We start from the raw sequence: 23,604 nt of genomic DNA on the forward strand, positions 1-23,604 counted from the left end.
ATTTCTTCGTTTTCTTTAAATTAAATAGATAAAAACGTTTTTTTGTTGTGGTTGTTTGTTTATTGGATTTTGAGAAGTTTGTTTTTAATAATAAAGGAAAAGCCAGGGAAAATCCCTCTCAACGAACTTCCTGGTAAATTGAATTCACTCAAATACATCGACTGTGCTAAAACACTGGCGGATCATTCGGATTTTGTTTCATTATTTTTTTTTCTCTTTAAAAAAATTGTTTTTGTGAACTTTAATTTGTTTTAACTTCTAAACGTTATCTCTGGTGATCATTTTTGTTTCATTTTCTCCTCCTTGTTCCCTTCAATAACTTCCGCTGTGACAACATTCAAAATAAAAGCACGGCTCCTTTGTTAACTCGATTGAACACTTTGATACGAGAATCCTGTATTTTTTAAGTTTTTAAATTTCCATATATTTTAAATAAATGCAAAATACAATATAATACTACCACTGAAAGTGACAGCCTTCAAAAACAGGCGAGCCTCAAAAAGTGTTGGGGGTGTTGGTTTTGTTTTATTGTGAAAATCTTCACGGGAAGTTTAGACCTCGCTTTTCCCAGCAGCTGTCCGGCGGTCAGCAGGAACTGGATTGGTTGCGATGGAGTGGACCGTCGTGCTGCTGCTGCTCCCGCTGCTGGGCCCCCCATGCCGGGCTCAGGTTGCCCCTCCAACGGTGAGCATCAGCCTGGATGAGGAGCCAGAGGAGCGATGGAAACCGCTGCTCAAAGTTTTTGACGTAGCTTACCTGAACAAAGCGGCAGCAGCAATAATCGAGTAAGTTTAGTTTTCATTCCTAATCCGTTAAAAACTATTACAACAAATAAAACGAACTTTTAAAATATAAAAAAGGAACTGTTTATCCTGCAAACACCCAGCACTTTTAGTATATGTAATATTAGCTTTAACCTTAATTGTTTTTCTGGTCATTCAGTATTATAATTACCTTCCAGATTGTGTTCTGAATGCAGATTTAACTAAGTACATTTGAATAAATAGATTTATTTATTAAATGTAAATTAGCATCAAAAAATATTTAAACAGGAACTTTAATTAACCAAATAAAAATGTAAGCTTTTTATAGGCTTCCTTGTTCCAGAACATTTAATGAGTTAAAATGCAGAAGTAGATAAATGTACAGTGCAATCACAGTCCGCCCAACAACATTCCTTAATGCGAAAACTATAGAAATAAAATGTAATAGATGATGTTATAGAGCTCCACAAAAACGGTTGTGATTGCATATATAAATATGTATCTCACTCTTATATGCTTTTACATTTTTAGTGAACCTTTCAAAAATAAAGATAAAACCTCACTTTTGTTGTCATTCTAATCCTCAAACTTCACACTTCTTTATTTTTATGATAAAAGTTACAAAAGTAGACACTTTAACCTGGTTTCAGAAAGGTCCAAATTATCAACCCTCCACCGCCGTGCTTGAGCGCTTAAAGGAAGTTTGGTGTGTTTATGATCAGGCATCTCCATCCATCCAGTCCGGGACGGGTCGCCAGCCTGACGCAGGGCCTCAGGAATCTCCACTTTGGTCACATGTGAAGACAGTTTTTGTAAAATTATTCTGATGCCTCTTTCAAAACTTGAACCTTTCAAAGAAGAAACTTTCTGCTCTTAGCAACAATCATTTAAAAAAAATTTTTTTTTCAAAAAGACAATTTATAACTGAGGCTTTCCGTAACTCTTTGCTTTTCTTGCAGTGTTTAAAAAAATGCACAAGTGACAGACCAGAAACTCTTATTTTGAAATGCCAGAAACTGAGTCACAGATGGTGAAATATATATTTTTTTAACTTTTCCTGTCCAACAGCTAAGCAAGCAGATGAAAAGATGAAAGCCTTTTGTGTTGGACATATTTTACTTTTACAACAGGGGTTATGAATCTTATGATACACCAGATGTATATTTAAATAAACCCCTTTTGTAATTTCAGATAAACTTTATTCATATTAATTACATTTGTATATATTTTTTGTTGGACCGGACGGAAAAGAAAAGGAGGAAAGAAGACGGTGACATTTTTATTTCAGCTGTGCAAAAGTTTAAACTCAGTATATGTTACTCTCTGCCACTGCATGAAAGTGTCGTTATTGTGGCTTTTGTGAAACATGTAACATTTGCTCACATAGATTTGAGGTTTTGAACGTACGGTAAGTATGATAAATGTAACATACATGTGAAAAGGAAACGTCAGTCGAACTGGTGCATGTTGCCGTTTTAGTGGAGGCGGACTTTAAACCTATCAAAGTACAGTTGTTCTGCTGAACTTGGGATTTTCGTTGAAATTGGTTGAGCACCTTTTTCACAGAACTCTTTATCAACTCCCAACTTTCTTCTCCAGGGGTCTGCAACCTTTTAGCCTTGAAAAAAACAATCGGTCTAGTTGTAGCAAGAGCTACAAGGCCCATTTTATTGTTTAGAAACATACACTTCATGTTTTTGTGGCCATTAAGCCATTCATTTGCAAAATTTAGCTTATAAACATTTACAATAATTGAATTGAAACATGGTTATATTTTTTGTATTGATAATAATTGTAACTTCTTTTACTTTTGAAAGCGGTACATGTTCCTTTCAAAATAAAATACAAACTGTGTGAAAGAAAATCCTCCTGTTCCAGCAGATTTACTGTAATTAAAAATTCAACAAAGCCAACATATCAAATGTGACATTTTACAACAATAGGACTTTGGTGCTCCTTCACCCATTTTCTCCTTTTACTATTAAATATAAACTAAAATTAGAGTAAAATCCAATTTTTTTCGTCTGAACATGTAAGGACTGTGCCTCTGAACTGCCTCTCAGCTAGACACTGTTTTGCAGCAGAAGAATATTCTAATAATTCTAATAATAGGAAAACTTTTACAACTTAAACTTAAACAGCCAATTGTTTTATTGAAATCGTCCACATTTTTCCTTAAAGCCACAATAGACGGATAAAGGAGCCACATGTGGCTCTGGAGGCTCAGGTTGCAGACCCCAACAGTCAAGTTGGTGTAAAAAGCCTAAACATGTCTTAGTTTATCCTTTCTTCTTCCAAAATTAGTTCTTGTTCTGTCTTTCAACAGTTTGAAGGCCTTGGTGATGTCACAGACCGGTTAGGAGCCCAAATGCAAACAAAGAGACAAGAGAACGTAGAAGGTGATCCAGAAGGATTTATGTGGAAACACTGGCAGAAACAGTCAAAACAAAGAGCAAAGTGGACTCTTGGAGACCAAACTCTCCAATGTGCAGGCTCTGAAACAGGAAGCAGTCTGTTAAGCTGCAGCACAAGAGGAGAGCAGTTAGGAGTCAAGGTGGTCTTTACCGTTGACTGTATATGAGACCTGGACTGAGAGAAATGATTACTCAGTCCGACTTGGAACAAGAGTCAGTCAGTGATCTTTACGCTGATCGCTGAGCTTAACATATGGATACACACTCACCCTCTGCCCCAAAATGTCACTGGAAGAAGGAGGCGAACCCTGTTGACACAAACCAATTGTTGTAGTTTGGCTTTTACTGCTTTCAGGGGAAGTGGTTTGTAGAGGACAGAACCAGCAATCTGAGTAAAGGTTCATAAAGAAGCGAACGATTGACAAAAATGAAACACACCCAAAACAGAACAGACCAGACAGAATCTGAAGAGTGACATATACATAAATACCAATTAACCAAGAAAACAAGTAAGAAAACTAAACAAAAACCTGCGTTGGTGAAGGTTCTCATTTATTCAGGTAATGCTGTCTTGAAGTAGTGTCATGACGTTTAAAATCTTTTATTTTGAAATGGCTCACCACTCGTCCATTTGGCTTCATTGGTCCGACTTAAAGGCTTTGGGGGGCGGTTGTGTATTTTCATTTAACAGTGACTGCTTTCAAATAAATTGGCCCAACCAAAACCCCACATCTGTTCATTTGAAAGCAAAGTCTGAAGTGACAATTCACTGCAATCATTGCAGTTCCTCAAATGACCACTGGAGGCTGGTTTCAAAAGGGAGCAATTTCCTATAGATTCCCAAGTAAAGCATTAGAAAAATAAACTACACTCTACTAAAGTAAAGTGTGGTTTCAAAAAGTATACAAAGGTTTAATTTAAAATATCCAGTCATTAATGAAAAAATGTATTAAAACCATTTTGCTGACAGCAGAAAGTTGCTTCTTCTTTGAGAGGTTTAACTTAAGGAAAAGGCTTTAAAGTAATCTTGTAAAGATATTCGCCACCTGAGGATGCCTGACCATAAACACACCAGCACAACCAGCTCTCAAGCATAGTGGTGGAGGAATGCTTTGACTCAACTTTAAGACGAAGAAAATCCAAGCAAACAAAAAAACTAAACACATCTAAAAACAGCCCGACCCCCCCCAAAAAAATCTCAAAAAACAGGAGACCACAACAAAATGCTAACTCACGCGTCCTCTTCTTTTCTTGTCGTTTTTTCTAGTTCTACAGTTCCCAAATGGGTGCATCATTTGATTGTGCCTATTGTGAATTCCTTGGAAAAGTACATTCCTCCTCCTTATGCCGGGGAGATCCGAGGACTGGCATCGCACTTTGGAGGCAACCTTACCGACATCGTCATCCTCAACTTTGCCTATGAAGTTTCAGCGTATGTGACGCTTTCATTGTATTCAAAAGTAGCTTCCTGCAGACGTCCGTCGTCAGCTTTAGCAGTCACCCTTCTTTTGTATTGCAGCTTTTGCACCAGCATCATAACCCAAGACAAATCTGGAAACATTTACCACGGCCGGAATCTGGACTACCCACATCCTGTTCTGAGGAATATGACTCTGAATGTGATTTTCATGAAGAATGGGAAGGTACAAAAAGTTGTAAAGATGTATACACTGAACGCATAAACTCTGCCATCAACTCTGAAGGTTACTACGCCCAACTCAGCAATGTCTAAAAAAGGGCAAATGGGCGGGGCAAAGAATGTAAGAGTTTTTTTTGGTCCGCCCACTAATTAACCCTTTAAGACTGGAGCTGTCGCAGGCGACACCTACAGAACACACGCTCTTTAACCTACCGTAACTCCTAGTGTGTTCAGGGGAAAGTGGTTTTCATGTCGGTGTGCACCGATATGCATAACGGCACAGAGCCGCATTTCAGCTGAATCATCTGATTTACGGTGATTGCATAAGCACTTCACTGCTGAAAAATGCTGCATATCCGTTCAAGACGGTTTTTCTCCGATTCAGAATTTGATGACGTTTTGTTAAATGCGTAAACGGTTGAAGAGTTACGGTAGTCGAAAGAATGCCAACACTAGAGCTAAAGTTCTGGTGTTAAACGCTTAAAAAAACATGCTTGACATTGTGCAAAATTTAGGGTTTGATAACATGTAAAGTGTTTTGAAACCAGACTGTTATAAATATAGATATCTAGATGGATAGATATCGAGATAGACGGACGGACGGACGGATAAACTGCAATAAGTGGTTCTTCCAGGTTTGCTTCCAATTCAGTGATAAGTGGGGTTTTTTCTTGAGACAATTCATTGTAAACTAGTTGGTGTTAAACCAATATACGGAGATCTTTTGTTTATTTTGCGAGTTATGTTCTAAATCCGTGAAGTGGGATTACACACTTCACTCACACGAACAATTTTACACGTTTTTCTCTTCTTTAAAGTCTCAAAGTTCCGAAGTCCAGTTTTATAGAGTGGAAACAAAGACCTGCTTGGGATAAAGTTTTGTGTGAATCTGGCAACCTGCACGAATTCTGTACAGGAGACACGGCACACAGAAGATTGATTGACAAGGTCGACAGCCAATCAAGATGCAGAACATTTTGTGCTGTCAAAAAAAATTCAGAATTGAACAAAAGAATTTCTCAAAACAGAAAAACTGTGGAAGTTAAACCGTGATAGTGAGGGAACCCTGTACACGACCATCTCCAAAGCCTTTAAGTTTGCTGAAATCCCACGATCTCTCACTCTGAATGGGGCTAAAGAAGCACAACCTAAAAGGTTCACATTTTTAATTTACAAGCCAAAGTTTAAATAACTACATCCAGGTAAAGAAATAACATCAAGTATATTTTTGTGGTACTGATTGTGTATGAGGCCACAAAGGAGAGGAATGACCTTCTTCTTCCAACAGAACCTGAGTTGGTAAGGGCGACAATAATCTGGCCTGTTCTGTAGGGTCTGGATCATAGAGGAAAAAGGACAATAAACCAAAATACCCTGGAACTTGGATAAATGAGCTTAATAACTCATAATTATACGCATCACCTTGCAGATGGCTTACCAGGGAACTACATTTGCCGGATATGTGGGCTTGTGGACCGGACAAAGTCCTAAGAAAATCACCATCTCCGGAGACCAGAGAGGTAGAACCCCTGAGCTTCGCAGAACTGCTCTTTTCTTCTCGTCTTCACGCTTGTTTCTCAAACTCATCAGGAACGGAGCACTGGTGGAACTGGTGGAAGAACGTGGCGTCTGCTCTCTTGGTCCACGCGTCACCCGTCAGCTGGTTGGTGCGGGAGGTGAGGAGGCGACACAAAGGAGAAGTTGACCCGAACCGAGGAGGAAGTGAAAGTCAGCGTGTGTGTTTTTCACAGACCCTGGAGGAAGCAGAAGATTTCCAGGACGCGGTCATTCGTCTATCAAAAACCCCCCTCATCACAGGGGTGTACTACATCGTGGGAGGGGTTCGACCAGGGGAAGGGGTCATAATCACCAGAGATCGTAAAGGCCCCGTGGACATCTGGCCGCTGGATCCCATGTATGACGGGTAAGCAGCGGCAGCTGGCGTGCGTGTGCATGTGTGTGAGTTCTCTTTAACATTTCTCCACTTTCCTCAGATGGTTCAGAGTTGAGACCAACTTTGACCACTGGCTCCCCCCACCACCTTCTGATCATCGCCGGTGAGTCAGCTCGCGTGACGGTGATTCTTCCATGCTGGGATGGATGTTGTAATGCTGCTGTTGTGTTTGTTTCTCAGGCAAGTAGCAAACGATGCACTAAAATCTATAGGCCAAAAACGCATCAACTCATACTCTCTTTATCAGGCAAGTATGAACAAGTTCAACTAAGTCAGAGAAATGTTCAGGAACCCATAGACTGGTTTTTAAACCAAGTCTTTTCTGCAGGTTTTAACGCTGTCTCCAGTGTGTAACAGGTAAGAAAGATGGAATCTGCTTACCTGTCAATGAAGCTCTGACAGGCTGACGCGCTTCACAGTTTACTCACATCCAGGAAAAACTAACCTGGAGAAAGGAATATTTTCCCAACAGCAGAATCCTAAAAAGAAACGATCATAAAAGCAGTTTAATTATTTTTAGTCATGTTCTCAAAACTTTTCAGAAGGTCTGCATTCAAATGTCCAAGGCAGAATAACAATACTGTTATTGCCACTTTGTTTTAAAACCAAAAATGCAAAATTTTCTGAAATCTTTTCTATGAGGTGCTGGAAGCTTTTAAAATACTTACATAATAGCTGCAAAAATGGTAAAACTCTTTTGGCGTCCGAATTTTGTACTAAGAAAATGGAATAAAAGAGGCAAACAAAAACAATCTCTGTTTTGTGAATACTGCCCTCTGCAGGCAGTTTAAAACATACATTTTTATGAAAAAGTCGAATTTCCCTTTAACAGTTTGTAATTTCAATGGGGAAACTTTGTCAACCGCAATTGCTGCGAGTTTATTATTGAAATGCTGAATCGATAAGTCCATAGATGAATGTGAAAGAGTTTGTTGCTGGTTTTCAAATGTGAGATCAAGTTTGCAGCCACTTCGGGGTGTAGACAGCGCCTTCTATGGTTCTTTCAGGAAGCCTCTCAATTATGCAATCATGAACTTAAAAAAACAAACCGTACTTGAATGTGCCCTCATCCACAACAGAGGTCCCCGAGGCCCAATAAGATCCACAGTGTGACCTCTGTTGAGGGTGGGGACGTTCACATGTTAATTAAAATCTATAGCTGTTCAGATGTTCACAAAATCCCAGACATACATTTCTGAAGGACTGTCAACATGCAAGTTAAAATCCCTTAGAACCATTTATATTCCTAAAATCTATGTATACTTTACATACGTTTGGTACTCTGTAGTTTTTTCTTAGATCTGTTGTTTTTTAGTTTTAAGCTTTTAATTAGTTGTTTTTAAACGTTCTAAGAAAAAACGGATTCATGAGTGCGCCTAAAATAACAAGGATTTTAGTCTTTACTGGAGAAATCTAAATGTTAGTTTAATCTGTTAATAACTCTGAATTTTAAAAAGCGTATTGCATGTGAAATATTAGTATTCTGACATGCCCAATTAGTCATAGGATCCAAATATGAGTTAAGAGAACAGATTTCCACAAATTTGCTCTTATATTTAACATTTTAGCAATGTTTTGCATTTATTATTTTGTGTTTTATGCTATTCCTCCTCCCACCACCAGAGGGACCATTTACTCGACTGTAATGAGCGCGAAGTCTGCAGAAAAGTACATGACAGTTGTCTGGCCAAAGGTAAAAAAAAATATATATGACTTTGAACCATGATGACAGACTTTTTCTCTACAAATAAATAAATGTTTTTTTTTCCTTCTCTTTCCAGGGGTGTCGTTACACCAACAACACCGACAGTCTCTTAACAGTGCAGGGTGCACAGACTTTTCACTGATTTTTATCAATTCAGTCATGTGAAATTGCAGCATTTATGGTTATCAAGATAAATCTGGCTTTTTACTGAGATTTTAATAGTGATTTTTTTTTTAATAATATGTTTGCACTTTTTAAAAACTCAAAATCTGGAATTGACAGAAAGTTGATTAAAGGCATAAATAGTGTTAAAATACATTATATACTGCTGTCTAGATGTTTCTTCTGCTTTTTTAGTTACAAAGAAATCATAAATAAAGACCACATGTCTTTAGATAAAAATACTAAAATGACAGCTTGCAGTTCTGTAAAGTGTATTTATAACATGATGCAGGTGTGACCAACTCTAATGAAATACTGAAACACTCAATAAAAGGCTGTTTGAAGGGAAAAATGTCTTAATCTGCTTAGCCCTATGCATAAAGGTAATTAAGAAATAAACAGATTTATCACTTTTTTTAAAGTTTCCTGCACATTTTTAACAACCATCGGACCTGTTGAATCAAGAAATCACTTCAGTAGACGCTGTCTGACCAAAAACACACCAAAGGCAATACGTTATTAATACGTTATGCCGCCATTAAAACCAAATGACAAAGAAAATAAAACAAGGAGATGTCCAAAAGGTCATCAGAAGAAACAGAACGGCATGGAAAGAGATACAGGAGAAAAAAAATTTGGGACAAAAATTAAGCTATGGGAGACTTCAAGAATGAAGAAACTTACATATTTTTTTTATAATTTAGCAAAAACATCTGGATAAGCTCAAATTTTTGGACAAATATTCTGTGGAGCAGCTTTTTGGAAGGTTTTGATCCCATTACATCTGTATTCAATCTAACATTTCATGGCAACAGTCAAACATGGCAGTGGAACTTTCATGGTGTGGGGCTGTATCATCAGGACCTGGACTTTAAAGTAGCTTGAAAAATCATTCACTGTGAAAGAGCTGTTGTTGCTGAATCTGATTAGTTTTTTTGAGCACATAAACGTAGATTATTATTATTTTTTTACCTCTGAAAGAAATTTTACAAAATATTTTGATCACAAAACCCATCAAAAGGGATTTCAGCCACTCAACATTGATAACATTCTTGCACCACACATCCTCCAACTTGTTCTGCAAGATTTCACTGAAGAGGAAAAGATAAGTATAATACTTTACCTGATTGAGATCTTACTTTACATTTAATCAACTACAAAAGATCAAAGTTTAAGAGTAAATCTATTCCTTTTTATTGAACAAGTCTTCTTTACATGTATGTTTTAAATGAAAACTACATGAACTTACGGGGCACCAAAAATGGCGAGCAATATTGCAGCTATAATCCAGCCATACAGTTTGGAGCCAGATGCCAGCTCCGACCAGGAAAACAAAGACCGGTGTCTGTCTGCAAGTGGATCCATCAGAATGGAGCTTGTGCCATCATATTTGTGACATCACATTACAATTTTTTTTAAATTGTCATTTTTTCCATCTGCTCCTGATTCACAACGATTCCAATGAGGAAAAAATGCCACAAGAACATGTAAAAAAAAAAAAAAACCACCATGCTCCTCCAGATAACTCTGCTAATAAAATAGACTGACATTTTAAAATGCACATTTAATTAAAATATAAACAGTAGTTTTTTAGTAATATTCCAACCTAAAAGTTTAAATGACATTTGTTTATCTTTGTAAGGCGGAGTACTGTCTGGGGCTCGCGCGCGTGACATCGTGTCTCTTCACGATCACATGACATGACCAAGCACTGGCTACTTCCTGTATTCTGCTAGCCAACTGTGCTGTAGTCAGCCGCAGAGACTGCAACCTACTGTGCCATCCAAGATGCTGGCCCTCATCAACAGACTGCTTGACTGGTTCAGGGCGCTGTTTTGGAAGGAGGAGATGGAGCTCACATTAGTGGGACTCCAGTACTCCGGGAAAACTACCTTTGTTAACGTGATTGCAGTAAGTAGCAACGTTAGCGCGGGCCCCGACTATGACCTGGAGAAGTTGTAGATAATGTCTTTAGTTTTAGTCCAGACGTTTTGTTTTTTGGGGTTCTGCTGAAACTAAGTTGAGGGTTTCACAAACGGAGTGGTTTTAGAGTAAAACTGGGGCAGAATGGTGTTTTTTAGCGCCGGTGAGGAACTCAACAGAGCTGTCGGGCTAGGTGGAGGGGCGGTTGTTGGTGTTGACTGTGCAGTTTTTGTGAAACTGGTCATGTGAAAGGGTTTGGATGGTGAGAGCTGCTGCCGGTGAGGCAACGTGAACCGTGTTTCGACAACACGGGCCTGCCGTTCCCCTTCTCAGGCTGCGTCACGCTGCGTTCAGGGTGATCCGGAGATGAGGGCTTCCAGTTACCCGAACAGCACAATTTGAAAACATCATTTCAATGACGCAACACGTTCAAAGGAAGGGTGGTGGTGTTGTGTGGCCTTTTGCTCCAGTTTAAGTGTCGCCTGTCAGTCTTGGATGGATGTGGGAGAAAGGTTAGGTTGTCCTGCTGTTGTTGTTTTGGTCAGATGGTTGGATAATTATCAGTCAAACTTATAATAACAACAATAAAGCCACAATTGTCAAAAACATTCCAGTAGTAGGGTCACATAATAATGTCTACAATTTATCACCTTTATTATTGAAAGAAATTGGATTATCGGCAATCATTTTCTGTGTAATCCAGTGTAATCTACAGCGGTTTAAATTACAGCAAAGGCTGAATTGGTCATTTTCCTTGCTTTGATAGTTTTGGTTCCATTTTGAAATTATGTCCAAAAATTGTAAAGATGTTTACATGACTAGGCTAGGGGTCTACAAGCTTCAACACCAAAAGAGCCACAACATCTTATTTCAGAATTTTACAAAAACAAGACACAGATTTGTATTTTTGTTATTGTTTCCATTATTATGATGAATATAAAATAACTATTGTTTTTTGGGGGGTTTCAAACAACAAAAGAAAATAGCCTTTTTTTCCCTAGTATGATGTGTTTTATAACTTTTGACAAAGGTTTCCATGACTTCCTTTCAAAATAAAAGACATCCTGTGCCACATAGGATTGTCTCAATGCAGCAAATGTAGTTTGAAGTGGCGTGATGTCAGCAGTTTTAATAATAATAAAGTTTATGTCAGATTTTGTGATGCATCTCAGCCAGAAATGTATGAAAATAACTAAAAGAAAATTCAATCAGAGCTAATTGAGTGACTTTTTGAATCAGAAGGGACACTTTAAGTCCTGGAATTTGTACAAAAATAGAAAATCTGCATTGTAATCTGGTGTACTTTAGGTATGAATTGATTTTATGTTGTGCACTGCACTCAAAAATCTGTCAGTGTTTACTTTGGTAAAGTAAAGTATGACATAAGAGGAAAGTACAACAGATTGAATTGTTGCAGATTCATAATGGTTCCCTGAAGGTATCATCTCCTGTTTAAATCCTCTTTGTAATCCAGTTGGACAGATGAATTTCCTGGATGTAATTTTTAACTTTTTGTGTTCCGTGCAGTCGGGACAGTTCAGCGAAGACATGATCCCCACAGTCGGCTTCAACATGAGGAAGGTCACCAAAGGCAACGTGACGATAAAGGTGGGGTCGTCTGCAGAACGGGACCGAAGCAGTGCAGGAAATGAGCTCATCTGGACTTCATGCTGTGCTTTGTCCCCCTCCCCTTCTGCAGATATGGGACATAGGAGGACAGCCCCGCTTCAGGAGCATGTGGGAGCGCTACTGCAGAGGGGTCAATGCAATCGTGTAGGTTTGTCGTCATTTTTTGGGCTTCTGGGCTGCATTGAAAGGGCGGGATCTCATTTTATGTGCCTCCTGCGTGCAGATACATGGTGGACGCAGCCGACCGGGAAAAAATAGAAGCTTCCAGAAACGAGCTGCACAACCTTTTAGAGAAACCACAACTACAAGGAATTCCTGTAAGTCGCCGTTTGAAGTGTTGAAAAGTCTCACAGCACGTCGTTTGTGTTTGATGATCTCATTACAAAGTCTCTTCAGCTGCCACGAGTCAGGCTAAAACCAGAATAAATGACTGCTAGGTGTGTCACAGTCTGTGAGTTTTGTCTGAGCGTTTAGACAGAGATCAGTCCTTTAAAGAATGCTTATTGATCCGGGCTTCCTCTGTCTTTCAGGTTCTAGTCCTCGGAAACAAACGAGACTTGCCCAACGCACTCGATGAGAAGCAGCTCATTGAAAAAATGTGAGGAAATCTCGTTGTCCCTCCTTAATGATAGATGTCACATTGAGTAAAATATGGCGGGTGCACTTTTATCTGAAGATTGATTTAATCGGTTAATGCTAGCTGATTGGAGACTGATGTAGTGGCGCGTGGATGCTGACGTCCTTCACTTTAACCCTTTGCAGGAACCTTTCTGCTATTCAGGACAGAGAGATCTGCTGCTACTCTGTTTCCTGCAAAGAGAAAGACAACATAGGTAAATATCTGACTGTATTCTCATCAATGGATTTGGATGGGAAAAAATATACATACATACTTTGAAAAACAGCACAACATTTGCTGTAATTACATTTATTTTAATTAAAAATGTATTTGAAAAAACGGAACATTTCAGTGAACTGACAATTTACGGCATGAACATTTATTTGAATCGAATTCATGCTTTTGTATGTCAAAACATTAGGACTCATAATTGAGAAGATGTGCTAAGTGAAGTCAATACACCATCAACTGCAGATCCCTGAGGTTATTTAGTCAGATCTGAAGTTAAAAGTATAAGTGATGGTCAGATATTCACATCTCACATCCTCTAAATCAGGGGCTTTTTCAGAAACCCCGCCTCCTCTGCAGCCGACCACCTGACACGGGACACTGGGCCTCGAGGCCTGAAATTTGACAACCGTTCTATTTTTAGCCTCAGTGAAGTGATGTCATTCATAGCTTTTCTGATGGAGACAAATGAAAAAGGCTCGTTCCGATTCCAGACTCACAGGGATCTGTTCTGCCCGTTTCAGGGACCAGGATTCTTACAGACATTGGGTCGCTTCTGCCGCCGTAATGGCACTCGTTGTTGCTAATCTCGCAAGCATAGTGATCCCTCGCTATATCGCGATTTCCCTTCTGGGGCTTTTTGTTTTTCAGTGCAGCTTTGCATGTTTTTTTTTTCCTCCTGATTGGCTGCAGACCTTGTCAGTCAATCTTCTCTCTGCAGTCTATCCTGTTCAGAATGCCTTCCGTTTGCCAGATCTACAGAAATCTTTGATAGTGAGAAGATCATTTTCATTCTATAATAATAATGGATTTATTTTCCCATGAAGGTTTGAACTTCTGAGAGTTTAAACAAGACGGAAATGTAAAAATGTTCATATCTGTCTGAGAACTGAGTTTAAAGTATGCAGTGAGGATTTTGACAACCTTAAAACATCTCCAATCTCAGGTTTATTTAGAACAAAACTCTGGTGATTATGGAGGGAACGCTGTTAAAACAAAGCACTGAAGTTCGCTTGAGCTTTAACCAGAGATCTCTGAAGACGTGTTCTCTGGTGCAGACTCCTCAGCTTCATGAGAAAGTACTCGGATATCAACCATCAAAAAGGTCTTCTTTCAGAGGAAGAAGTTTTGGCAGATTACTGGAGGAAAATTCAGAGGGAGGATTGAAGCCCCGCTACCTTTTTTTTTTTGTTTTTGCACATTTTTTAATAATTCAACTTTGCGTTTGTTGACCAGTGACACTAAATTGTAATTGTTTGCGAACAGATCTGAAAACCGAATGTTGTCAGCAAACCTTTGAGGCTTGTTCAGAGTTCAGACTCTACCAGAAGGGCCTTCAGACATTTCCCTTTGGAATTTGGCGTCACCATTATGCCGTTTTTTAGCCCAAATCAAAAATGGTCATTTTCTAGACCATAATTTCTGGCAGGGAGGGTTGTCACAGAGCAACCCCGCCCCTCTTCCCCTCCCTGTTGCGGAGCAATCAGCTTGTGGCCCGCCCAGCATATTTTGCTACATCGCATATAAGCTCTTTGTAACCCGTGTGCTATCCTAGGCACTTTAACATTGGGAGTTGGGTCATCTAGACCCACTAGACAGTGCTCTGAACCTTTTTTCTTCAATGATTTGTGATCTTCACTGGTGTCCATGGATTACATGAAATCTTTCCACCTTTGTCATGGTATGGAGAACACGTCAAAGTAAGGGTGGGGTCATAGGATAGCACAAGGGTTAAAGCAGTGTTTTTTTTCTTCTGCTCCCGATTCCGAATGATTTGAATAAAGAAGTACTCAGAAATGCATTTATAATCTAAACATACGTCCACCATCATCAGAAAAATGCCAGAAGAACACTTTAAAAACACCAAAAAGCACAAAAAGTGTGAATGTAGCTTTCTTTTCTCTACCTGTCCAGCCTGTATGTTTACCAAACGCCTTAAATGTTTCCTTTACAGCAAATGTTTGGGTTTACATTGGCTGTGTGTGTTCCAGTATTTCCTTTCCCCGTGTGATGAAGCCGCTCTGATGGTTGAGTCGGCCACCTCAGAGCTCGTTAAATCAGCTTTTCCTGCTCCCTCCAGATATCACGCTGCAGTGGCTCATCCACCATTCAAAGTCACGGAGAAGCTGAAAGTTGAAGGCTTGGTTCGTCCTCCTCTTCCTCCTCCCTGCAGCTCAGACGTCTGCCCCTTCCTGGTCCCGGGTCCTCGACAGCCGCCCCTTCCACTGCCTGTGTGAAATATTCCAGCTTCTGTCTCCACCCACACCTCTCATTAGCACACAACCACTCATGTGTCGCCCCTGTCGTCTGGAGTCCTGCTTTGTCCCGCCTTATCATTATCGGTTGAGGCCGCGCCGCGCGTCTGCATCACTTTTTTGTAACCAGGACACAGATAAACACGTGATTGTACTTTCAAGCCATTCTTTTCCAAGAGATGATGGCTGCTTCTGCTGATGCCTTAGATTCCATGCCGGCAGGCGGAGGCATCTGCTTTAAATCGAGCAAAACTGGCCTCGGTTTACTCTAAAAAGGTTCATGGGGCGGTTGTGTCTAAGGCAAAAAGATCCTGAGCAAAATTTTAAGTGCCTTCGACTACCAAAGCGTCCCAATCAGAGAGTTGTCGCTCCATCTTCAAACTGCTGTCATCCCTCAGCCCTGGGTTCAGACCCCCTCTAGACAATCTCATGTTTTGAAATGATATAAGCTCATTCTAATGTCTGAGAAGTGGCAGCTCTGCACAGATGAGGAGTGAATTAGTGTGTGAGAGAAGTTACACTTGGTTTCTGGGTAAATTGGTGTGCAGTTTTGAATTATGGATCAGACTTTGCTTGGGTGGAGGTTACAGTGTAGGTCTCACTTAATTTGACCGAGAAGCATCGCTGGCTATGCTGACAGAGCCCACGGGCAGCAGGGGTCACCGTTTGATCCGGTTCTGCCTCAACCCTGTCCAGGAAGCAGCTTTTGGACCGTTAATCAATAATTCAAAGCAGTCAGCCAATGAATGTCCAGAGTTGGTGGTTCTGCGTCTGCAGAGGGTAAGTCCAGCCCAAAACGGCTGCTGCGTTTCTGACCCCGCCCCTTTTGCTTCTTGTTCTTTGATCATTTTAATCCTTCACGTTGATTGCTTGGACCACAGCAGCAGCGAGGGCCGTCCCAGCGGGTTGTTCTGCAGAAAGCTGTTTGCTGTGATCATTTGTACGTGCATGTGCTTATCCACGTTCTATTGCAGATTTGTAAATAAAGTTGTTAGCATTTTTATTCAGACATACTGTTGTAGATGTCATGCATTTTCTCCCTGTGACTGCTAATAAATGTTTTTATTTTTAACGATTTCATGTTCGCTTTTCTTCCCCCCACTTAAAAGGAGTTTCAAAATTCCACCACTAGATGGTAGCAGAGGACCAGAGAAATAAGACATAAGTGACCCCATTGGTTTATGTAGGCAAGACACAAACAAATATTTCTTCAACACCAAGCCACAAGAGTAGAAAGAAGAATTGGACAAAGAATACAAAGTCAAAATTTTGACTGAAATGAATAAATATTGTTAGGAATTGACAGTTCAAAGTGGAAGGTAATGACTTGATGGTTTCTTCTCAAAGGGGATTTCTTCCTCTCCAGAGTCCCCCTCACTCAGGTTGTTCATTGCATACATGTGTCCATCTGAAAAAAAAATAAAAATCCTCCAAAAACGTCAGATTTGTCTTCAGGGGTCTTCAAACTAAAGAGCTATTTGGCGTGGTTTCTTACTGTCCCACTGTTTAGTCATGGGAAATATTTTTGTGGCCATTAAGCAATTCATTCAAAATGTAGCTTGTACCTTTTTACTAGTTTGAAAGTGACATGTTTTCCATTCTTTATATAATTCAAACTTTTGACACCGGCTAGTTTCTTTCAGAATAAAACACACATGTCAAATAAGACAGATCTGCTGCAGCAGATTTACTTGAATTAACATTAACAAGCATGGCAATTTCCATCCATATGACTTTGGTGTGCAGTCATCCTTTGTCTCCTTTTGCAAATAAAAAAAAAACGATAAAATCCAATACTTAAAAAAATCTTTATGTGTAGCCTAAATCCAATTTTATACTTTAAGACCTTTTTTTTCACCATCATTTTTCTTAGCTGTCTGACATGTTGAAATCTAAAAGTAAAGAGAAAAACTGAAATAACTCAAATGAACTAAAACGGGAAAATCCTTATTTATTTGATTAGTTAATATTTTTCTTCAAAGTGAAAGAACCCAAATGGATAAAAGAACTGCATGTGTCTCTGAAGCCTCAGCTTAGATTAGTAAAATATATATACGAGACTGCAGGTTTGCATGGCGGATCCAAACGATTCACTGACAACCACAGCAATAGTTTGGCTTCTTGATGAAAAAGTAGAGGCCAGTCCCGATGCCAGCTAAGCACAAAATCAGACTCGCACAGAAGAACATCCGTGCAGGACTTCTTCGTCTTCTGGATTCTGTAAACGAAGGAGATTAAACAAATGAATATTTCCCATCAAAGCGTTTTGAGCTTAAAAATATGGAGCCAAATGAATTTGGAGAAACAAACACTCAGCAGAAATGTTTTGATCATTTGTAAAGCCCATTTTACTGTAAAGTTAGTTAAACATGACTAAAAAAAATATCACCGATGATGTAAGCTGCAGTGCAACAATTGTCTAAATCAGTGATTTTATAAAAAGTACGAAAATACGAATATATCTGACATTATCCGCTTAAAACTGCTTGGCTTCATTATGTTGCATGAAAGAAAAATTAAAATAGTTTGTTATAGTAATAGAGTTTAAGTCTCAGTAATGCAAATCATTTTATTTTTTCACAACTGGGTTTATGTCTTTATATTCAAATATAAAGTAGTAACGTTTTTCTTACAGTTTTACCTTCCAGATAAGTTTTTAGTTTACTTTATTTCTTTTGACTTTTTTGCGGGTTTAGGTTTTTAATAAATACTTTGCACACTGATGTTAAACACAGTTTCCGTTGGGTTGTATTCTTTTTTTAGTCATTTGCAAATCCTTCAACCTTCTCATGACACGCCTCTGTTCTTCCTCCAGGGGGCAGAAGCGAGCCATGGCTCAACTTTTAAAAGCAGTTAATAAAACCAAGGAGGGTTCAACCAGAAAAATATTTAGACTCCAAAGTTGATTTTCAGCTGGACTGTAACATAGAAAAATGTTTTCATGATTAATTATTTTAAATGTGTCCCAACAGATTATGTCTATTTTGTCTTATTCAAATGGTTTCCCAACCAATTAATTTTTTTCAGATTAAGAAGCCAGACAGCAAAAGAGATGAGACTAAATCAGCCCGGGAAAGAACTTAAATGTCAGGCTCACTTTTAGTTCAGGAAAAAGGTTTTCTGCTTTTGGCTACACTGTTATCCAACCACTAAATAGGAAGTTCTTCTAAAATCTGCTCAAAAAGATGCAGATTAGATTTTAAACTTTATGGCTGAACACTGTAAGTACTTTGAGTCACGACATGGTTGTGTGTGCATGTTAGTGTGTGTGTGTATATATCAGTGTTTTTCAACCTTTTTTGAGCCACGGCACACTTTAACCCTGAAAAAAAATCCCGCGGCACACCAGCATCCAAAAAAAAAGAAGCAGAAATTCATGGTCTGTATTGATCGACAGCGCCCCCCCCCCCCCCCCCCCCCCCCCCGCAATCTCACGTGAATTTTTGTGATAATTGTGGCAGAAAAAGCAGGAAGTTGCGGCTGTTTTTTTCTAAGAGATGAACCACCAGCTAAAGCTCGTCTTTAGCTGGTATATTTGTTAGAACTGAGCGACTTTATCAGCAGAATTAAGAACAAGGAAGAGAAGACTTTAAGCACTTCTGATTGGTCAGACTGATGATATGTGATTAAGCCTTCAAGAATGATTGGCGGAGACAGTTTAAGGGGCGGGACTTGTCCTTACATAGTTATAGCTGCAGCTAAATCGCGGTACCGTGATTGTTATCAAAATGTCTTTAATAGAATTAAATAAACACAAAGAAAAAGTAATTTTAAGATCTTTTATATTCCTAACTACTCAGTGTTTTATCAGTGCCTGTTTGGATGAACAAAGAGCTGATTTCCTGGAGATGGAAAATGTTTTTAGATCAGTTAATGAGGGCAATTTCTCCACGGCGCACTTGACCATCTCCCACGGCACACTAGTGTGCCGCGGCACACTGGTTGAAAAACACTGGTATATATAATGCAGGTACATATACATATATACCCATGTATATGTACGTCTATATGTATAGCTGTATGCATAATATATTAATATCTTTCACATCTCTTTTGTTTTGTACCAGGATATTTGAACTACCCTTATAATGTTTACTTGTGAGTAAATCAACAAAGTCATACATATTTACCGGTACTTAATTACTGCATTTAATACAATGTGTGCACATAACCTATATTTTCACATTGGGTATATGTAGTTTTTCTCTGATATGTTGATGATAAAAGCACTTTGATTCTTCTGATGGCAGTTCTCTGATATTTAAATATAATTTTTTGTTTAATTATATAACCAACTCTGTTGACCTGGTTTCTAAGGATCAGAGAAGCCCACATGGCTGTTTTATTTTCTATGAAACAAACCAAACTCTCCATTTGAACGACTGTTGCATCTTCTCTCATTCGTCGCTGTGTAAAATGCAGCCTCACCCCAGGTAATGATGCGCGGTCTTTCCAAGGCTTCATGGCTCACCCAGCAGGAGTAAACGTCCCCCCTTTGAGGAGTGAAGCTCAGGGTTGAGATCCCCCGAAACGTCCCGTCTTTGTTGTGACTGAAACGCAGGTTTAGCAGTCCCTCCGTGACCTCCGCGCCATTCTTGGTCCATGTGAAGTTGATGGTGGGGGGGTAGAAATGATTGGCCGAGCAGAAGAGAGTGTCGAGCACCCCCTCCTCAGCCTTGTACCGGGTATAGATGGAGAGGTCGGGAGGCTCTGGTCAGTTGAAGAGCGAAAAAAAAAATCCCATCAATTGGTTGGATTTCACAAGAATTAAACCCCCCAAAATGTAGCGTTCAGTACCTTGTCGTAAAGGTGTTCCGTGATCTGCTTTTTTTGCCTTTGCCAAAACAGAATGACAGTTTGCAATGCTATTTTTGGCAAATTTGAAAGCCTCTTTCTCCAAGTCTTTGCCACTGGGCGGCACATAAGGTAAACACCACACCATCTCTTGTTTGGTGAAATCAGCGTATCCAATCGTGTCGTCATCAACAACCAAGTCCACCCGCACTTCGTCTGTTTCATAGCATCCATAGATGAAGTGGAACATGTGCCTTGGGGCTAAAAAGTTAAATTTAGACATTGTTATGTGACTGAAAGACTGCAGATCTTTACAATTGGAAACTAACGGTTTAAAGGAGGCTAAACTCTGTACCAAAGGAGCAACACATGGAAAATTAGGAGTGATAGTCCTGTAAGAGCTGCTCTTGTACAAGGGGTTGAAGAAGTTAGAGTTAAAACTCATAAGAGCCAACACGTAAAATATTTTTTGATGCTTTTTTAAATTTTTTATTCCTGGGGTGAGTTTACAACTTGAATTCTGGGAAAATTGTGTTATTCTGTCCTGCAGCAGTCTTGCAAGGACCATACTATTTTTTGCCATTCTTCTTTCGTTCTGCTCCTTTAGGAAAAATTTCCCCCCTGCCACACACTCCAAAACTCACCAAATTATGCACACACCTGCATAGTCAAAAAGAAATCAAAATAATAAAAAGACAACATCACAGAGGGAAAAAAACGACGTTTTGTTTACCTTTGACTTTGACAAGAGCCCGCCATCTTGAATTTTCTCATAAATAAAAAAACACCTTTAGTACCTTCCAAAAATTTAAACTCCGGTGAGGGATTTTGATCAGTAGCCTCCTAACTCCCTGTTAACTCAGATTCATTTGCTCAAGCTGAACGAAACGGTATGACATGTTTGAAATGTGGGTGTGGTTAACCAAAAACCTCTGTTGCCAAGGATATCCAAAAATTTACTTTTGCAGATTTTTCTGAAAATTACACAGGCCTGCTCGTCAGCTACAGGCGACGAAAAAAGAAAAGGGTTGCTATGGAGATGAATCGATAGGAAAGCTCCTATTTGGGAAAAAAAAGGAGTTTTCTTTTTGATTATTTTTCATGTGCAGCTTTGACCAGGGTTTCAGGGGCAGAAGGGAGGAGTGAGGGGGGTAGCAGCCACTCAGCCTTTGAGAGCGGGTCAAATGGGGGCAGCGAGAGCAGGGCAGGGTAGCGTCTGCGGGCCACAGCTCACGCCTTTACTTTTTAACTTTAAATTAAATGAAAACTAAAAATCTCCTAATAACACAAAGCACCATTTTATTTATAACAAGACAAAAATAATGATAACATAGCTCTTTTTAATTTTGATACTATATGATATTTACATTTCAATTTCAGAATAAAACTATAAGTTTTTATCAATTAAAAAAAACACCTTAATGTAAAACTGTAAGAAAAACTTTACTTCTTTATATTTGGAAAAAATATATATATATTATATATATATATATATATATATATATATATATATATATATATATATATATATATATATATATATATATATATATATTTGCAGAGACTTAAATTTACTACAACAAATAGTTTTTCAGCCACGTGTGCTACCATTTCAAAATCTAAGAAATATTTAGAAGACGAAGTGGAGAGAACAATTAACCACTGAATAATTGAATCGACATCAGAAGATGATCTGGGCTTTGCAGACTGTCAGAGTCTCATAGGTAAAAAAAAATTACTCTGTGAAAGTGTATAAAAACATTGTGGACTACTTTATAAACAATGTTCCTCTGTGTCAAACTAGAAAAGGCCTTTACGTATATAATCTACAGTACAGAAAATCGCCAAAAGATTTGGAGAAACTGGAGAAGTCTCTGTGGGTCGGGAACAAAGCTGATCACTTTTTTTTATTTTGGATACCCATGGTGTTCAGGTCCTCAGATGAAACCAATTCACCCATCGCATGATTCCATTTTTGAGAATAATGAATGATTTGGGAATATTTCCAGCAACGCCTGAGCTGCCTGTGGATGGAACCAAAGAGAGGAAGCCACATCTGAACATGATCCAGAAGGCCCATCATGTCCGGTTGGTAAAATCTGAAAATGTCTTTCTTTATTTTCAAAGTTGCCTAACCTTTTCAGTTCTGATGATGCGTCTTCTGGACCAAAGAGTAGCAGACATGGTTGTACAGTGTTGTGCAAAGAGCAGCTCACTGATGAGTTACAGACTTTGTTGATGGCAGATTGATTGTTAGACAGCTGGAAACCTACAACCTCGACAAAAGGACCAAGACAGAATTCCAACAGAAAAACTCCAGGAATTCGTAATGGAATTCGGTGCTCTAATATCCTTGAACTGTTAAAAAAAGGGTACACTATGACTGTTTTAAGAGATCTATAGCAAGCATCAATTTTGAAAATTACTTTTTTTCAATTCTTCTGGAGTTCCATCAGTCTGGGTTTTACAAAAATATTTACATGTTCAGACTATCCTCGCACCTAAAAGGAGTGAAGCAGAATCTAAAGGCTAAGATTGTTCCTCTTTGTCAATAGATACATAACCAGGTTCTCTTTTTGTTTTCATAAGTTTCACCGACTAGAAAGACACAAGACTACATCCTCTTTGTTGTACCAGCAATACTTCTAATCCTCTTGGAGTTTTGTACTGAAAGTAAATTGTGACTCCGTCACCAAACACTGACGTAAGCTCAAATCGAGCTGCAGTTAATGTCTTACTTGTTGAAGAAGCGCAAACAGCTCCGGTGATCAAAAGCAGTGAAGTAAGAGACATTTTAAACCCCAGGACTGTAAGCAGCTGGACCAGACTGTCAGCGAGGCGAAGAGTGGAAAGAGCCAGTCACAGATGAGCATTTCACAGTTGCCTGGTAGATCAGAGAGGTGGTCTGCCTGGTTCCTTGTGCCGTCTGTCACATGGTTAGAAGGCAACATGAAGAAGTGAAACTGCATTTGAATCCTGAAATGTTAATGTACGTGGTTACACTTCTGTGTTATCGTTGCCCTTTGGACTGTTTTTTTAATGCAGGAATCGAGTTTGTAGTTAAAGTTCTGTAGAAAGAACCAAACACACTTAAGAGTTAAAATATGAAACTGTTATTGTGTAGGGTGTAACCCTCAAGTCATCTATACAGAACCCATGAAAAGGAATGGTGAACGCCTGGATTAAATATTGAAAACTGAGGAAGGTTTAGATTTTTACAGTGTATTGTAGGGCTAAAAATCACAAAACAAGCATGAAAATGGCCACAATAAATAACCTTATTATCTACCCAAAACGCACAAAGTGTTTAACTTTGATTCATTAAAGGTGACTTAATGTGACTTGCACTGTTTTTAAGAGAGATTTCCATAATAATTACTGTCTCCTTTCAGTGGTGCCGCTCAAGCACTCAGTGCAGGTTTGAAAAGGCCAAACAATAAAAGTCTGTGTACACAAAGCATCACAGGCATCAAAGTCAAAAACAATAATTGAACTAAAGCTAGTTTTAACTGATGCAG

At 39.0% G+C, this 23,604-nt stretch overlaps 3 protein-coding genes across 3 annotated transcripts; 2 read left to right on the forward strand and 1 right to left on the reverse strand.

Annotated features, from left to right (window-relative positions):
- The first annotated feature begins 570 nt into the window (after positions 1–570).
- naaa (N-acylethanolamine acid amidase) lies at positions 571–9,053 on the forward strand. Its single transcript, XM_004069054.4, has 11 exons — positions 571–785; positions 4,446–4,610; positions 4,698–4,821; positions 6,247–6,337; positions 6,408–6,493; positions 6,569–6,741; positions 6,812–6,874; positions 6,952–7,018; positions 7,100–7,128; positions 8,395–8,464; positions 8,553–9,053. The coding sequence occupies exons 1-11, from the start codon at positions 610–612 to the stop codon at positions 8,616–8,618; spliced, it is 1,110 nt and encodes a 369-aa protein (XP_004069102.1). The 5' UTR covers positions 571–609; the 3' UTR covers positions 8,619–9,053.
- A 1,289-nt stretch (positions 9,054–10,342) lies between these two features.
- LOC101155921 (ADP-ribosylation factor-like protein 8B) lies at positions 10,343–16,367 on the forward strand. The gene is made up of 7 exons (XM_004069055.4): positions 10,343–10,549; positions 12,089–12,169; positions 12,261–12,334; positions 12,414–12,507; positions 12,721–12,788; positions 12,953–13,023; positions 15,118–16,367. The coding sequence occupies exons 1-7, from the start codon at positions 10,427–10,429 to the stop codon at positions 15,165–15,167; spliced, it is 561 nt and encodes a 186-aa protein (XP_004069103.1). The 5' UTR covers positions 10,343–10,426; the 3' UTR covers positions 15,168–16,367.
- Positions 16,368–16,845: 478 nt separating this feature from the next.
- Positions 16,846–23,007, reverse strand: LOC101156161 (RLA class II histocompatibility antigen, DP alpha-1 chain). The gene is made up of 4 exons (XM_004069056.4): positions 22,825–23,007; positions 20,090–20,347; positions 19,721–20,002; positions 16,846–17,510 (listed from the first exon to the last, which is right to left on the reverse strand). The coding sequence occupies exons 1-4, from the start codon at positions 22,877–22,879 to the stop codon at positions 17,383–17,385; spliced, it is 723 nt and encodes a 240-aa protein (XP_004069104.1). The 5' UTR covers positions 22,880–23,007; the 3' UTR covers positions 16,846–17,382.
- Between the last annotated feature and the right edge of the window lie 597 nt (positions 23,008–23,604).

This window comes from Oryzias latipes, chromosome 5 (assembly GCF_002234675.1).
Source record: "Oryzias latipes chromosome 5, ASM223467v1".
In the NCBI taxonomy this organism is placed as follows: domain Eukaryota; kingdom Metazoa; phylum Chordata; class Actinopteri; order Beloniformes; family Adrianichthyidae; genus Oryzias; species Oryzias latipes.

What these genes read in the sequence shown, in the direction of transcription:
- naaa (XM_004069054.4), top strand. Translation starts at nt 610, where the DNA reads ATGGAGTGGACCGTCGTGCTGCTGCTGCTCCCGCTGCTGGGCCCCCCA. An exon ending in GCGGCAGCAGCAATAATCGA is followed by an intron (nt 786 to 4,445) that starts GTAAGTTTAGTT and finishes CGTTTTTTCTAG; the next exon opens with TTCTACAGTTCCCAAATGGG. An exon ending in TCAGCTGGTTGGTGCGGGAG is followed by an intron (nt 6,494 to 6,568) that starts GTGAGGAGGCGA and finishes TGTTTTTCACAG; the next exon opens with ACCCTGGAGGAAGCAGAAGA.
- LOC101155921 (XM_004069055.4), top strand. Translation starts at nt 10,427, where the DNA reads ATGCTGGCCCTCATCAACAGACTGCTTGACTGGTTCAGGGCGCTGTTT. An exon ending in CACAACTACAAGGAATTCCT is followed by an intron (nt 12,508 to 12,720) that starts GTAAGTCGCCGT and finishes TCTGTCTTTCAG; the next exon opens with GTTCTAGTCCTCGGAAACAA. An exon ending in CAAAGAGAAAGACAACATAG is followed by an intron (nt 13,024 to 15,117) that starts GTAAATATCTGA and finishes TGCTCCCTCCAG; the next exon opens with ATATCACGCTGCAGTGGCTC.
- LOC101156161 (XM_004069056.4), bottom strand. Translation starts at nt 22,879, where the DNA reads ATGTCTCTTACTTCACTGCTTTTGATCACCGGAGCTGTTTGCGCTTCT. An exon ending in TGTTTGCGCTTCTTCAACAA is followed by an intron (nt 20,348 to 22,824) that starts GTAAGACATTAA and finishes TTAACTTTTTAG; the next exon opens with CCCCAAGGCACATGTTCCAC. An exon ending in CGGAACACCTTTACGACAAG is followed by an intron (nt 20,003 to 20,089) that starts GTACTGAACGCT and finishes TCAACTGACCAG; the next exon opens with AGCCTCCCGACCTCTCCATC.